The following is a 15,410-nucleotide window of genomic DNA, read 5'->3' as shown; positions in this document are numbered from 1 at the left end:
TGCGGCCCCGCCCCCATGACTTCATAGGCCAGAGGCCAGGTTCAGTGTCCGGCAGCTGGGGGTGGCTGAGCTCCTGCTGGGGTGATGATGGGGGATGATCATCCCCACATGAGACTGCTGACCAGCACCCGGTGCCAATCAGAGATGTGCTTCAGGCACCCCGCCTGGGCAGTGAAAGTGCGTGTTATTTCTGCAATTAAAAGATTCGTGTTTAGGAGGACGCCGCGCTCTCAAGCTGTAATGGAACTTGGAACGAGGGGACAGCTGGGCTGGTGTTTGGGGTTGGGGGTAGGTGGTGGGGCCAGGCCCCAGCGGGGCAGGCGGGTGAGCTCATGGCCTCTTCCCTCTACCCCGCAGATGCCGATGGGGGTCCCGATGGGGAAGTCGATGCTGGTGCTGCTGACCTTCTTGGCCTTGGCCTCGTGCTGCTTTGCTGCTTACCGCCCCAGTGAGACTCTGTGCGGCGGGGAGCTGGTGGACACCCTCCAGTTTGTCTGTGGGGACCGCGGCTTCTACTTCAGTGAGTAGCTCAGCGTGCGGTGAGGCCAGGGGCAGGGCGCACACAGCAGGCACTCAATAAATGCTGGAGGGCACCCCCCCCCCCGCCAAACCATCACCCAGATGCCTGTGGACGCCCTCTAGGATGCCTGGTGTGGGGGGCCAGGCAGAGGGAAACTCCTACAAGGTGACCGCCCAGGCTCTCTTGCTCTGAGCCTTTGTGAGCACAACTGAGTCCACGTTTAGGGGGCGCCTGCAGTGTGCCTGGGTGGGCTCACACTCCCTGACTTGTCCACAATACGACTTGAAGTAGAACACTCTCCTCCCAGGAAGGGGGGATATCTGAGTGGAGGCCAGCGCTTGGCAGGTGGGGGTGGGGGCGCTGGACTGGGAGAGGGGGAGGGAGGGGGTTGCTTTCCCTCACTACTTCTTCTGGACCTGCTTGCAGACAGAGCTGTGAGCACTGAAGTTCCCCCCACATTTGCACCGTGCCCGACCTTTCGACAGTGGGATTACCTGAATTAAAATTAAATAAAATAGGTCAGAGACCAGTAAAAACCAAAGCATCTGTCGCAGCTCCACCTGGGCACAGTGGGGGTGAGAGGCATCCCTGCTATCGGACAGCACTGGGGGCGGGCCACCATGTGGGGTGCCCACCTGCTGGCTCAAGAGCTCTCTGGCTGCTCCTCATGCTTCTCTATTTCCATCCCTGAGACCTCTGCTTCTCCTTGCCCCGTCCCCATGTGGAACCCCCAGGTGGAGGTGATCCCTTCCTCGGGGGTGTGGGCCCTTGACCTCACCTCCCAGAAAGCTGGGCCTCCGTTTCCTTACCTAAGGATGGGGCAGAGGAGCAGGCCCAGGTGGACCTTGCAGGTGGAGAGGGCAAGTATGCCTCCTGGGTTTAGCCCTGATGCCGGAGCTGGGTGGGGGTGGGGGACGCCCTCATGGTCAGGCCTGGCCCTTGCACTCCACATGTGGCAGGCCCCTCTGCAGCCTCTACTTACCCACAAACACCAGCCTCAGTATCTCACAGCTTCTCTCTGAAAAGCGCTCCTGCTTCTCCTTGCTTCTGAAGCCCTGGCCACCCTGGTCTCACCTGTGCCCTCTCTCGCGTGAGCACCTGCCTCATTTGGGGGCAGGAAGTGGCATGGTAGGGTCTGGTGCCCAGGGAGTGGGTCCCTTGCCAGGAGGGCCCGGCTGAGCCCCCTGCCCCCGTGGGACATCCTCCCCAGGGGTGCCTGCCCTTGGCCCCCCAAGGTGAGGGCCGAGACCTTTCCTCGCAGCTGACCTTGGAGCCTGAGCAGCGGAGGGACGGGGAGGACGGGAGGAAAGGAGGACGTGGTTTCATGCAGGTCCTCACTCCTCCCCTCCCGTCTTCCTCTTCCTCTCCCAAGCCTGCCTCAGCGTGGCGTCTCGAGGGCTGGGAGCCACCCGGGCTCCTGCTCTGCTCAGGGACGGCGGCACTTGCGTCCCAACCTGGCCTTCAAGATGGGACCCTGTGCCCCGCACTGTGGGGGCTGGATCCCTGGTGGGCGGCCTCCTGAGCCGGCCTCATGCCAGCACATTTTCCCCACTTCCCTGGGCAGCGGGACTGGGGTGGGGGCTGTGTCCACTCTCCATGCGAGCAGGGAGGCACCAGGAGGCCAGGGGCTGGTCCTGGCACATGCACCCCCACTTCCCCTCCTGTCCTTCCTGGGCACCCCACCTGCCCACTCTTACACCCTTCCTCCACGAGGCTGGCTATCCCCCTGTCCTGCCCTCCCCCCGCTTGCCTTGGGCGGCCACCGGCCAAAAGCCCGCTTGTGGGGGGACCGTGGGGGCCGGTGCTCAAGTGCGGCTCTTCTTCCCCCTGTGGGACTTCCAGGCAGGCCGGCGAGCCGCGTGACCCGCCGCAGCAGCCGTGGCATCGTGGAAGAGTGCTGTTTCCGTAGCTGCGACCTGGCCCTTCTGGAGACCTACTGTGCCACCCCCGCCAAGTCCGAGAGGGACGTGTCGACCCCTCCGACCGTGCTTCCGGTGAGAGGGGACCTGGTGTCGGGGTGGGAGGTGTCACCTCTGAGCTGGGGGACCAGGGTGTGGCCGGCGCCCAGGGCCTGCAGTGTGACTGGGGTCCCCACGCTGTGGTCATGGCTGGTCACCCATCGGATGGCCCCCCACGAGCCAGGCACCCCCTGACTGGCCCTTCCCCCTCAGGACAACTTCCCCAGATACCCCGTGGGCAAGTTCTTCCAATACGACACCTGGAAGCAGTCCGCCCAACGCCTGCGCAGAGGTCTGCCTGCCCTCCTGCGCGCCCGGCGGGGTCGCATGCTCGCCAAGGAGCTCGAGGCGTTCAGAGAGGCCAAGCGTCACCGTCCGCTGATCGCCCTGCCCACCCACGACCCCGCCACCCACGGGGGCGCCTCTCCAGAGGCATCCGGCAATCAGAAGTGAGCCAAAATGTCGCGTAATTCTGCAAGACGGCACCGTCCACCTCGTGCCCTCCTCTTGACCAGGGGCCATTCCATCGGGTCCCGCCTCTAACATCTCTCGAGGTCGCGTTCCCTCTGCGGGCTCCCCCACCCCCAGCCCCCATGCCCCAACCTCCCCATGTCAGGCTCTTCTCTCCTTGGCCCTCTCCATCAGGCTGAGGAGATCCTAGTAACACCTCTAAAAATGTACAAACTCAATTGGCTTTCATAACCCCCCAAAATTACCCCCCCCAAATTATCCCAAATTACACAACAGAAAAACCTACGAATTTCTGAAAATATCTCTCTCTCTCTCTCTCTCTCTCTCTCTCTCACACACACACACACACACACACACACACACACATCAGTCCCCTTAAAACAAATTGGCTTTTTAGGAACACCAGCAAAATTAATTAGTTAAAAAAAAACAACCCTAAAATTATCAATTGGCTAAAAAAAAAAAAAAAAATACCAAAACCAAATTGGCTTAAAAACAATTGGCATCATGAAAGAATTAGGCCCCCCCCTTCCTTCTCTTCCCCAGGGACCTCGAGTCAGATTGGCCGTGGGCTCGAGCGCCTGACCTCCAGGAGAAAGGAAGGGACCCCATCTGCAGGTAGGCACGTCACCATCTGCAGCCGGCTCGCCTCCTCAGGCAAAATTCTGGCCACATCTGGGGAGAATTGGCCTTCTTACAACAGCAAACCCCCAGACTCGTTCCTCACTCTGTTTCCCATCCTCGAAAGTCACCATGGAGCTAGATGGGGGCTCCCAGGGAGGCGAAAGGAGGGGAGAACAGAACATGAACACCGAAATTTGTGAGAATAAACTTTAATTGGCACAAACCCCCAAACAACCTAAAATCCATCCTCCCAAAACCCACGTCGCAAAATCTTACATCATAATTCCCACCCTAAAAATCACACACACCCACAGACATTCCTGCAGACACTCCCTACATGCATGCACTCACACACATGCTCACACACATGCATATACTCTCACACACATGCTCACACATATATGCACACACACTGCCTCACACATATGCTCACACACATGTACACACGCTCTTGCCCACATATGCTCACACATATGCACACACAAACACCCTCACCTGCACACCCTCATGCCCACACACGCACACATGCACACGGATGGGTGAACCCAGCACAGTGCACGTCAGACCGCTCTCTGAGCTGTTCATTGGTGTGGTTTTCATGTCCTGAGCTCCCTTCCTGGCCCCTGGGATGCGCTCCTCAGGTGGGAGAAGAGCAATCCATCTTTCTGAGGTGAGGGAGGTGGCTTTACCCACGGCCCCCGTGGTGTGAGCCCGACACCCCCAGGCCCCACCGGCACCCGTGCCCCCTGCCATCATGCAGACTGAGGAACTGATTTGGCCAGACTGGAGGTGGCTGTAGCCGAGCAAGACGTGCCCTACCCGGTAGCCTGACCCCCTAGGTGTGCTCTTGTGAGAAAGATCTGGGACCCCCAGCACACCTAGGGACCATCTTTGCCAGCCCCCTGGGGCCTCTCAGAAATGGGAGGTCCCCTGGAGGCAGGCAAGGATGGTGGGGAGTGTGGGAAGTCTGGCGGTTGGAGGGGCGGGTGGGGGGCAGTGGGGGCTGGGTGGGGGGATGCTCTAGAGTAGGAAGTGGTCCCGTGAGGTTTGGAGTTGACAAGTCAGGAGCAACAAGTGCAGAATTACAATCCAATCAGGAACCCAAATTTACGCCAATTGATCTATTTCCCCCCTTTAATTGGTTTCTCCTGGGGCTTTTTTCCTTTTTTTTTTTTTTTTGATCCCTCCTTAGCTTTTTATGCGCTCACGTTACTCCCGTCCCATGTAACAGGGGAGCAGTGACAAAGTAATGACGTACGAAGCCACCACCACCACCACCACCACCACCACCACCACCACCACCACCGCGGTAAAGCCGCACGTCCTGCTCTCCGCCATTTATCGTCCCATTTTGGTTTTTGTTTTAATCTGTCCCTTTTGCTTGGGTTGAGTGGAGAGTGGGGCCTCCGTGGGGCGCTGGCCACTGCACCCCACGGAGAAGCCTGAGGGATGGGAGTGGGCCACTGCCCGGCCTGGCCTGTGGGGACAGTGGCTGGTCCCCGGAGGTCCTGGGGAGCGGAGGAGGGGGCGGGGAGGCGTCTCCTCGGTGTCCGGAAGGTGCTCGGAGGCCACCAGGAAGGGGCCCCCAGCTGGCCCAGGCTGGCTGGGGGGGAAGGGGTTGCAGGTGTGTAAGTAGAGGGGCTCCATCGGGCTGGAGCAGGTGGTCGCCTTCCGTGCACTTGGGGAGCCCTCCCCCCACCCCTCGGTGACACCTTGCCCGTTTCCTCAGCACCCTGTCTTGTCCCCAGGAGGCTCAGAGCTCCACGGGGCATCCTGGGGCCCAGGCAGGGTGAGGTCGGGGAGTAGGGGAGGTCAGGAGGATGCAGGCCCTGCAGAGCAGGAGAGCTGCGAGAATGGTCCACCGACTGGGGTCGCTTGGGCCCCGAGGCCCACGGGTCTGGTGATACCGAACCAGCCACCATCTCGGAGCCTAGGGCTGTGGCGGGGATCCGGGCGGCTGGGAGGTTTACCTCACCCCCACTTCTGCCCTCAGTGCAGCCCCCCTGCATGGCAGCCTGACTAGCATTCTAGAGGCCCGAGGCTTCTGGGCCCCAGTGACGGGGCTGGCATGGCCCAGGGGGCGGTGCGTGTCAGCCCACCAGCGGCACAGAGGGTCCCTCGGCAGGCGTCCGGGGAGTGGGCCATTCGGACTATTGGACAGAGCCGAAAAGAGCCAAATTGTCATAATTGGGACCCAGACAGATTGGCCTGAGATCCAAAAAGACTTGGAGGCACCCCAAATTGCCTGCCCATCCTGCTGGATGCCCACCCCACCCAGTGTTACATTCTGCCTCTTGTGGGGTGGGTGCTCCAAGGCCGTCTGCTGACGCTCCTCTGTGTCCCCCAGCAAGCAGCTCTCCCAGGGTCCTCCGCCATCCTGACCCGGGCCCCCATCTGACCTCCTGAGCCCCGACTGTGGCTGTCCATCTTTTCTCCCTCCTCAACTGTCTTCAGCGGGACTCCCTCTTGGGTCCCCCCCACCATCACCTGAAGACCCCCCACGCGCCAAGCACCGAATGTCACCTTGCCCACTGTCGCGGCCCATCTGTCTGGCAGTGGCTGGTGTGGGCCTCCACTTGACCCCTTTAACATGCTGATATTTCTGGCAAAATTCATTGCTTGGGTTTTGTCTTTAACATTTATCGCTCGCAATCCCAATAAAGCATTCAAATGTATCTTGTTCTGAGTTCTCTGCTTTTTCACTTGCATTCAGGATTGAGGAGGGTGGGAGGGAGGTCCCTGGGGGTGCAGGCACCCCTCTGCTGCCTTCACAGTGCACAGGGCAAGTGAGAACAGCCCAAAAGCCTGCACGCTCTTAGCAGTGACCATGGCCATCTGCATGGGGCCAAGGGTCCTGCTCTAGGACATTCTCAGGCACCAAATCCTCAAAGTTGGGGTACCCTGAGGCAGGAGAGGCCCCGGGGTGGGGTGGTTTCCAAGAGCCCACAGTGAGAAGTGAAGTGTCTCCACTGCCAGTCCCAGGGATCTCTCCCAGCCTGGGGGTGGGTGCTGGGGGTCCACCAGGTCTGAAAGTTTCTGGAAACTGTAGTTGTTGCTGGACACAGGGATTCCTATCAACTGCCTGTCCAGTTGCACACACAGACACACTCAGCCTCCCTCCAAGATGGAGGCTACAGCAGCAGAGGACCCCCCCCCCAGCCCCACGCGCCCTTCCCTGACGGCTCTGGCTCTGGGCTTTAGGTTCCTCGGGCTGGTGGGAGAAGGTGGCGAGCCTGAGTGGGGAGAATCAGAGGAAAACAAACCATGAGAGACTCCTAACTCTGGGGAAAAAACAAAAGGTTGCTGCGGGGGAGGGGGCGCGGATGGGGGTCACTAAGTGATGGGCACGAAGGAGGGCACATGATGTGATGAGCACTGGGGGTTATACTGTATGTTGGCAAATTGAATTTAAATAAATAAAAAAGCAAAGAAGGTGGCCAGACAGAACCTGAGCCTGCTGCCTCCCTGCCCCGCCCCCAAGCCCTGGCTTGGCAGGTGCACGTGGTGGGTAGAGGGGCAGTGGGACCGGGTGGCATTCAGCGGGCAGGCCCAGGCTCTGGCTGGGTTAGGGGAGGCCTCCCCTCCTGAGCCCCTTCCTTTCTGTTTCTAGTATTTTCTAGTACTTCCCAGCATGGCACTTGTGGCAGGCTCAAAGCCAGTCCTCCAAGGTCTCCAGGGGTGTCCAGATGGGTGGCCACACTGCACTGAGAATTCCAAGCTGAGGGACCCCGGGGGGCAGCCTGGAGGAAGCAGGACCAGCCTCCAAGGATGAGGGAAAGAGCCAGTTGGATTGGGACACTGTGCCTATCTTGCTGCAGCCTGAGGATGATGGAAGTGGGGCTGGGGGCACCAGACGGGGCAGAGGGCCCAGGCCCTTGCAGTCCTAAGACAGCTCAAGATGAACCGCCCTGCCCATTTCTGCCCTCCCTGGAGACCAGGTCCAAGCCCCATGCACGACCAGCCCCCAAAGACCTACCGAGCCCTGCCTGGCTCCCTTCCTGGGGCTCTCAGGATGCTGGGCTCAGGGTCCCCCTTCCTCCCAGCTCTGGACAAGCCATGCCCTCCCCAGCTGCCCACCCACCTCATCCAGGGCCCTCCCTCACTGCAGCCCAGCCCACCTGCACCCCTGCCTGCCCTGGCTTTCCTGAGACCACCGTCACCCCTCCTGAGCTCCTGGCAGCCCTTCTGGGTTAGCGTGGACCCTGCTCCCCTCTGCCTGGCCAGCTGAGCCCCCCCAGGCCTGGACTACCCAGTTAGGCTTCTCAACCTCTCCTTGCTCTGTAAACTCTCAGCTCATCCCCGGGGCCTCATTCACTCATTCATTCATTCATTCATTCATTCATTTATTCATTCCCACATGTGGATGAGCGCTCTCATGTTCAGGGCACCACAGGGTCAGTGTCATGGAGGGCAATGTGGGGTTGCTCTTGGGAAGCAGACGGATCCCTTGGAGAAAGTCATTTTGGAGCGCAGGCCTGAAGGACCTGGGGTTCTGGAGGGGTGAGTGGAGAGGGACCTCTCTCTGGGGAGGCCAGGGTTAGGGATGGAGGAGGGGCTGCGGCTGGGGGAGGGGTTCGTGGGAGAAATGAGGTCAGGGCGGGGATGGGGGCTGTATAGGCCATTGTCACTCATTCAACAAACATTTGCGGATCCCTACGGTGGGCTCAGTGGTGCTCCCCCAAAAGACCACATGTCCACACCCCAGCTCCTGGAATCTGTGAATGTCACCTTGTTTGGAAAAAGGGTCTCTGCAGGGGTCAGTGAGGGATGAGCTCATCCCGGATCAGGGTGGGCCTCAGTCCAAACACAGGTGTCCCTGGGACAGGAGAGGAGGGGCGGGCCCATGGGGGAGGGGCCGATGCAGCCCTGGGAGCTGGGGGAGGTGGCGAGGGAGGGGGGTCTTGGTCCTGGAACACCTGCGTTCAGTCCCGAGAGCTGACTTTGGACTCTGGCCTCCAGAATCAGGAGAGAATAGATTCCGTCCTCCAAGCAGCCCAATTTGTGGTCACTTAGGAAAGTTACATGAGGAGACACCTGCTCCGCCCCCATCCCTGTTCCAGGCGTGGAGGCTGCCGCAGGGCACAGAGCAGGTGACACATCCACCCTGGAGGAGCCCTGGGGCCACACTGCAGTACCCGCTTCCTATGGTTGCTTGTCGCCACTCCCGACCCCGTGGAGTCCGGGTGGGCTTTTAAAATGTCAGAGAGGGCCGAGGTCTGCGCCTTATTTCCCTGCAGATAAGCGAAGTCCCCAGAAGGACCCCTGGGTCTGGGCAAACCCATGAGCATGTTCCTGCCTTGGGGCCTTGGCACAGGCTGCGCATGCCTGGACCACTCTCCTGCAGATACCTGCCCGTCTGCAGACCTGCACCCCCTTACGGAAGCCCGCCGTCGTGCCCCCTCACCAGGGTGCTCGGTGCTTGGGTAAGCAACTACAGGCTGGAGGCAGAGGGTGACACTGAAGCCTGGCTGTGAGTGGTTGGAAGGACACGGGCTGTTCCCTGAGCTGGAGACATGGACTTACTTTATGGGCTACTGACGCCCACTGGGGTCTCTGTCTGGCATTCTCACCGAACTGCAAAGTGGCCTCTGCCATGGTCCATCCAGCTCCCTCCATGTCCTGCAGACCCCTGACCCGGTACCCCTCACCCACTCCAGAGTCTCCTGCCCTTCTCCACCCCCCATTCGGTCAGTGGACAAAGCCCACAGCTCCACCGGCAGCTGGGCACTGCTGCTGTCCAGCTCATCTCCCCTGCAGCTACTCTTCCGTGCCCTCTTCCAGCCTGCAGGATGCCACTCTCCCCCTAGGACCCTCCATGGGCCACGGGGTAGAGTGCAAACCCCAGGCCAGGCTTTCCGGGGTCACTCGTGCCCTACATTCTTCAGCATCTGGAGAACCTCCCTGTCTTCTCCACAGGCTCCTCCTTCTTCACACACACTAGCTGCTCTCTCCCGGGCCCTTGGATATCTGCTCCTATCCCGGTAACCACCCCCCAGGCTCCGTGCAGCACCTCCACCTGCCGCTGGACCAGTGGGGAAGTGCAGGTGCACTGACGTGGCAGCCTCCCGGGGGTCCCCCCTCCCCACATCCCTAGCCCCCAGCGCAGAGCTGGCTAGGAGGGCCTGGGCGGTGCCAAGAATGGCTCCATCACCCTCGCCCTTGGGGGTTCCTCACCCAGCTGCCCTCCCTCGCCTTCCTAGCGGCCTCCTGGCCTTGGACCGCCCGCCTGGTTGCGGCGCCCAGGCCTCATCCCCAGCAACCTGTGTCAGTCCGCCGGCCCTGCTGGCTGGGGCTCCCAGGGTCCCCTGCTGCTCCCCGCCCAGGCCTGGCACAGAGCCGGCGCTCCCCGCCAGGGGTAGCCAGGTCAGGGGGCCCAGGACAGGCCCCACGGCCCAGCCTCTACCTGCCCAGCCCCTCCGAGCGCAGCCCCCGGCCTCTCTCCCTGCTCCCAGCCCAGGCCTCAGCCGGCCAGAAACCAAAGAGAAAATGCCTGTTTGTGCCAGTTACGCCGAAAGCAAAACAGTTTGTGGTTTCTGACCCAAATTTTTAGCCTTTTTTTTCAGAACATAACAAAGCTCAAGACAACTCCCTCCCCCCACCCCCCCAGGCAGACAGAAACGATCTGTTTACACTGGCCGCAAAACATTCCTGGCCCGCCAGCCCGGCCCTCTCCCCCAGGCCGTGCCCTCAGCGCTGCGCGGAGGGGCAGAAGGGGTGCCGGCCTGGAGAGGGGGACACGGGGGACACGGGCTGGGCCGGGAGCATCCCGGGGCCCAGAGTCTGGGGCACCCGTCTGTCTAGTTGGAGGGGCTTCCGGGAAGCAACGGGCAGGGAGGAGCCTGGATGCAGCCTCGCCCTGTTCCCTCCAACGTTCCCCCACCTGCATCTGCCCCCAGCCCCTGCTCCCATCCCTCCACACAGACACGGGGTCCCTGGGCCTTCTCCCTGCTGTCTGCCTTACCCCCACTCCTTCCTGTCCTAATGCCAGAGGCCCACGTCCCCCTGCCCAGCTCGGCTGTGGAGCCCACGACGACGGGGAGGGCACATTCCCTGGCCTGGGAGCTAGCGTCCACACACTAGTGTAGGTGGAGTGGCAGGTGCAGAGCTGTGATCCTAGCCTAGACCGTGGGGCAGCCAGGCAGGGATCCCCCTCCCAGGACTTAGTGGGGGGCAGGCAGGACCGCAAGGAGCCCTGGCCAGGAGGAAGGACTGGCCCTTGTCCCATGCATACCACCCTAGGCCTGCCATGGCCCTTGGGGAACCCCTCCATGCCCCACAGCCTCACCTGTACCCTCCTCTTGCTTCTCCCTGCTCATGTTCCCATCACCTCTCCTTGCTGTCTCGGCTCCTTTCTGCACCTGTGCACTGCCTGTGCCCCAGGCTGGGTGCTGTGGAGCCAGGGTCTGAGAAGACGGACTCCAGTGTTGAGAGGGGTGCATCACAGACTCACTAGTGGGGGTGAGGCAGACATGCCCCAGGAACCCCACAGCTGAGGAAGACCACCAGGCTGCATCTGAAGGGTGTGCAGGAGCTGGCAGGATGTGGAGGGCTGGAAGGGGATCGTGGAGGGGGAGGGAACAGCATGGGTGGGTTGGGATGGACTTGCCATTCTGCATGAGCGAGGCACAGGTGTGGGTGCACAGAGAGGGACACAAGGCGCACAGTGGCCACGGCTTCAAGTGCCCTGAGTGCTAAGCCCAACCTGACCTTGACCTTGAGGGAGCTCTGGGCAGCAGGGAAGGATTTTCAAGGGGAGAGGGAGCTGCTCCAATGTGTGCTCTGGAAAGATGGTCAAAGCCCGGGCGAGCTGAGGCCCAAGGGTTAGTGGGTCTGTTAGGTGCAAACGGGGCGAGCAGGGTGGGGAGGCACATCGGGTGGGAAGCCCCTGCACATGTGCCCTCATGCTGCGGGGCATCCCACCACCACAACCCCCCGCCCCCTACCCCGGAGGGCAGGGCCCAGCTCCCAGTGTGGGGGCAGGGGGTGGAGGTGGGGTGAGGGGGTGTGCTCCTGCTGCTGTAGGCCCTGGTCACAATCCAGTTCGGCTCCTGTGAAGCTGGCAGCCCCCACCCCCTTGCTTGGCCAGAGCATCATTTTGGAAGGTCTGGCCTGTACCTCTGCTTCCTTCTCCCTTCCTTGTCATCCCTGGCCTCCCCTCGATCAGGAACAGATGTGCCTCTGGAGCAGGAATTCTAGCTATTTGGTTAACCAGTCACTCAAGGGACTTTCTGATAAGGCGATTCAGTTCTCAGCAGAACCAGTGAGGGGGGCGGAGCGAGGACGGGGACTCCCACCCCCACCTTCCTTGCACCCAGGAGCCTGGGGTGCTCCCAGCCAGGGTCTCCCCACCAGCTGGTGGCTCTGGGGGACACAGGTTTCCAGGCCTCCAGTGGAGCCGAGGTGTTCTGGCAGGTGGGGGGGGTGGGCTGAAGATGCCAGGAGTCTCCCACCCCCTGGATCTGGGTGCAGCCAAGTCCCAGCCTCTAGCAGCACCAGCATGAAAGCTCACTGCCTGCCTCTCATCCATCCTTCCTTCCTTCATCATTTACCCAGCAAATGAGGCCCCAGAGCCTTGGCTATGCGGAGGCTTTGCTTGGGGCCCTGATCCTGTCTCCTCTCCCCAGGGTACCCCCACCAAACAATGGCTGACTCCCTGGTTGGGCAGGTCCTACAGTGGACCAGGCCTGCTTGGACTTTGGGGGTGGCACCCCCCAGAATTAGTCACTCAGGCTTGCCACTTTGGGTCCCTGGTTCCTTGGAACCCAGTACAGCATCTGATCTTGTTCTATTCCATTCACAGCTGCAGACTGTTGGGGCCACTTTGATCCTTTATTTGGTTTTCCCGCACTTATATCTCCCAGCCACGCACCCCAGTGCTTAGCCCAGTACCTGGTACAGAGTCCATGAATGGACAGATGGGTGAAAGGGCAGATGGTAGATGTGCATATGTGTAGATGGGTAGATGTGTGGACGGGTGTGTGTGTGTGGGGGTGGATAGAGGGGCACAGAGAGGTATAGATGGGTGTATGCATGCTTGGATATGTGGATGGGTACACAGAAACTGCAGAAGAAACAGATCTACCCGTGTGGTCACTCGAGATTGTCCTAGTGGGGGATGAGGGAGCAGAGCAGAGAAAATGAAATTTTATGAATGTCTATCCTCAAAGAAATTCTATGTGCTGTTTAGACTGTAGTATTTCCTGCTTTTTAGAGTCTGGAACATTTGTACAGGTTGAAAAATATTTGTTGATTAAATAGATTTTTTTTCAAAGATCTTGTTGAAGCGAACACCTATCTGGAAATTGTCTCAAGAAGATGTGAAAAATCAGAACATGTAGATAAACAAGGAGCTGCCTGAAAAATCATAAAATCCTACCCTAGAAAAAGGCACAGGGCCCAGAGAGTTTTACAGGCAAGTGTGGTTTTGCTGTTTTTTTTTTTTTTTAATGCTCAAGATCATTCTACAAAATGTTTCAAGCATAGAACACAGACACACTTCCAATTCATTTTCTGTGTCCATATGACCCCGATACCAAGGCCTGATCACGATAGCACAAAACGAGGAAAAACCGCAGACCAAGTTCACATGTGAAGATAGATGCACAAATTGTAAATAAAGGAATTAGCAAATTAAATCCAGCCGTGTGTTGAATCAAAGTAATAATATACCATGACCAAGCAGAGTTTACTTCCAAGAATGCGAGGATGACTCAACATTAAGAAATCCATTAATATCCTCATGTTAATAGGCCAAGAGAAGAAAAACCATATGATGATATTGATAGGTGCCAAAAACATATTTAATAAAATCTAACATGCGCTCCCAGTTATAAAACATGTTCCGCAGGCTTGGAATGGAAAGAAAGTTCCTTAACGTGAGAGAATACTTACTGCTTGCCCTGCCACACTCTGTCCCAGCCCACTGCCTGTCCCCTTCTGAGATGACCTCCTCATCAGCCGTGAGCATCCCTGACGTGGACTTCCATAGACACTTTTTTCATCATTGAATGTGGCCCGATGGGAGCATTGGCTACTGCTGAGCCCACTCTCACCCCTACCCTGAAATCCCTCTTTGTTCCAAGTATGGAGTGTGTTTCCTGCACGAGGTGTTCTGACAAACTGCCCCCCTGCAGATAGCAACCTCAAACCCTGGACAACAAACAAACAACTACCCCAGGGCTCTAGAGAGTTAGCAGAAGTAGGTCATTTTTGGATAGGTAGTCACAGTACGGTGCAGGCATCTAAATCCCAATGGAAACCCTGCCATCTTTCTGGCTGGAGGAGCAGGAGAAGGAGCCTGGGGCAGTTGAGGTCACTGGAGACCAAGATGGGAATCCCCAAGACAGGCAGAGAAGGGGACATCCCAAATTCCATGCATGAGCTCTGCCCGAGTTGCTGGCATAAGGCAGATGGAGATTTGAGCCGCCTCTTAGCACCCGCGAGGCAGAGTTTGCAGTTGGAGCCTAATCGAGCTAATAGCTAATATCAGTGCACCTGCACTCCCCAGAGAAATGCCACACATCCACGGTCTGCACAATAGAATATTTGCAGAGCCCTGGGCATAGTCCAAAATTACATGGTGCTCTCCTCCCAGGGGGAAAGACGGTTGAGCCAGGCCAATGCTGGAATGACCAGGCAGAGACTTTAAAGGAGGTACAATAACCTCAACCACCCTTGGAGATAAAGGAAAACACAGTCACAGTGAATGAAACGACAGGAGATTTCAGCAGACAAATCTCGAAACCGTTAGCAACACCTACACGGATGACGAGCGCTGAAGAACACGATCTCGGAGATAAACAAAAACTGCTGGATGAGATGAGTATCAGAATGGAGACAACAACAGGAAACGTCTGTGAACTCGGAGATCGGGGAGTAGAAGCTACGCAGCATGAAGAAGAGCGAGAAAGGCCGCGTGGACGCAGAGCAGACGCGGGATAGGAAGTCACAGTGCGGTGCAGGACAGGCTGGAGCAGAACGGGAAGCTTAATATTCCAGAAATAACGACTAGAAGCTTCCCAAACACAACAGATTCGAGACGTTCAGCGACACCCAAATAGGATCAGTTTGAAGCAAATCACGCTTGGCATGCCCACGTCAGGCCGATGAAAATGAAAATTAAAAATTTAGGGAAAAATCTGGAAAGGAGGAAACAGTAGCTTGTACAATAGGAACCGACGAACCGGGTACCAAGTGCTTCTCACCAGGAACCGCAGGGGCCAGCGGACTACGGGACAACATTCTCTCATAAACCCGTTTTCCTCCCAGCAACTCCTGTGGCCACTGGGTCCAGTCTCCTTGTCCGTCTGTTTGGTGTTTTGGTGTTTGTTCTGTTTTGATTTCTTGTCTCCCTCTCGTTCACTGTTGCCTGACCCTGGGGCATCTCCTCCTCTCCCTCCCTTGGGATCCTCTCTGCCACAGCTCCTGCTGTCACGCAAGTCCTGAACACCCCCGAACATGGGCCCCTGGTGCCATCACCTGTGGTCAGGAGCACGTCCGTGTGCATCCTCCAGGGTCCCCCATCTTAAGGAAAGGCCAAGCCAGAATCCCGGGGGTTGGGGGCCCCATCGCTCTTACCTCACATCCCTGGGGCCTGTTGTCTGGGCACTCCTGCTCCTCCGCAGCAGCCTTCATCCAGACGTCCTGCAGGCTGGGGGCCGCCCCGTGCTCCCAGGGTACATCCGTGCTAGCATTTACTCCTGAGAGGCAGAGCCCGTGTCCCCATTTTACAGATGGTCAGCCCAGCAAGGCAGACGCTCATCAATGGCCATCATGGCTTCGGAGGGGCCCGCGGCAGGCACGTACTGGGCATGGCCGTGGAGACTGGCAAGCTGCCT

General features: G+C 58.8%; 1 protein-coding gene across 6 annotated transcripts in view; it reads left to right on the top strand.

Moving 5' to 3' along the window:
- IGF2 (insulin like growth factor 2) overlaps positions 1–6,248 on the top strand; it is a 28,808-nt gene extending 22,560 nt beyond the window's left edge. For 4 of the 6 annotated variants that reach the window (XM_049096575.1, XM_049096577.1, XM_049096576.1 and 1 more), the window contains 3 exons: positions 358–521; positions 2,355–2,514; positions 2,692–6,248. In XM_049096575.1, coding sequence (XP_048952532.1) covers positions 358–521; positions 2,355–2,514; positions 2,692–2,931 — 564 coding nt within the window. In that variant the 3' untranslated portion in view covers positions 2,932–6,248. The remainder of the gene's footprint in view (positions 1–357; positions 522–2,354; positions 2,515–2,691) is intronic. The other 2 variants (XM_049096578.1, XM_035701918.2) reach the window with 1 other exon arrangement.
- Positions 6,249–15,410: the final 9,162 nt, after the last annotated feature.

The sequence above is a fragment of the Canis lupus genome, chromosome 18 (assembly GCF_003254725.2).
Source record: "Canis lupus dingo isolate Sandy chromosome 18, ASM325472v2, whole genome shotgun sequence".
In the NCBI taxonomy this organism is placed as follows: Eukaryota; Metazoa; Chordata; class Mammalia; order Carnivora; family Canidae; genus Canis; species Canis lupus.
This window is presented reverse-complemented; position numbering and strand designations above follow the sequence as displayed.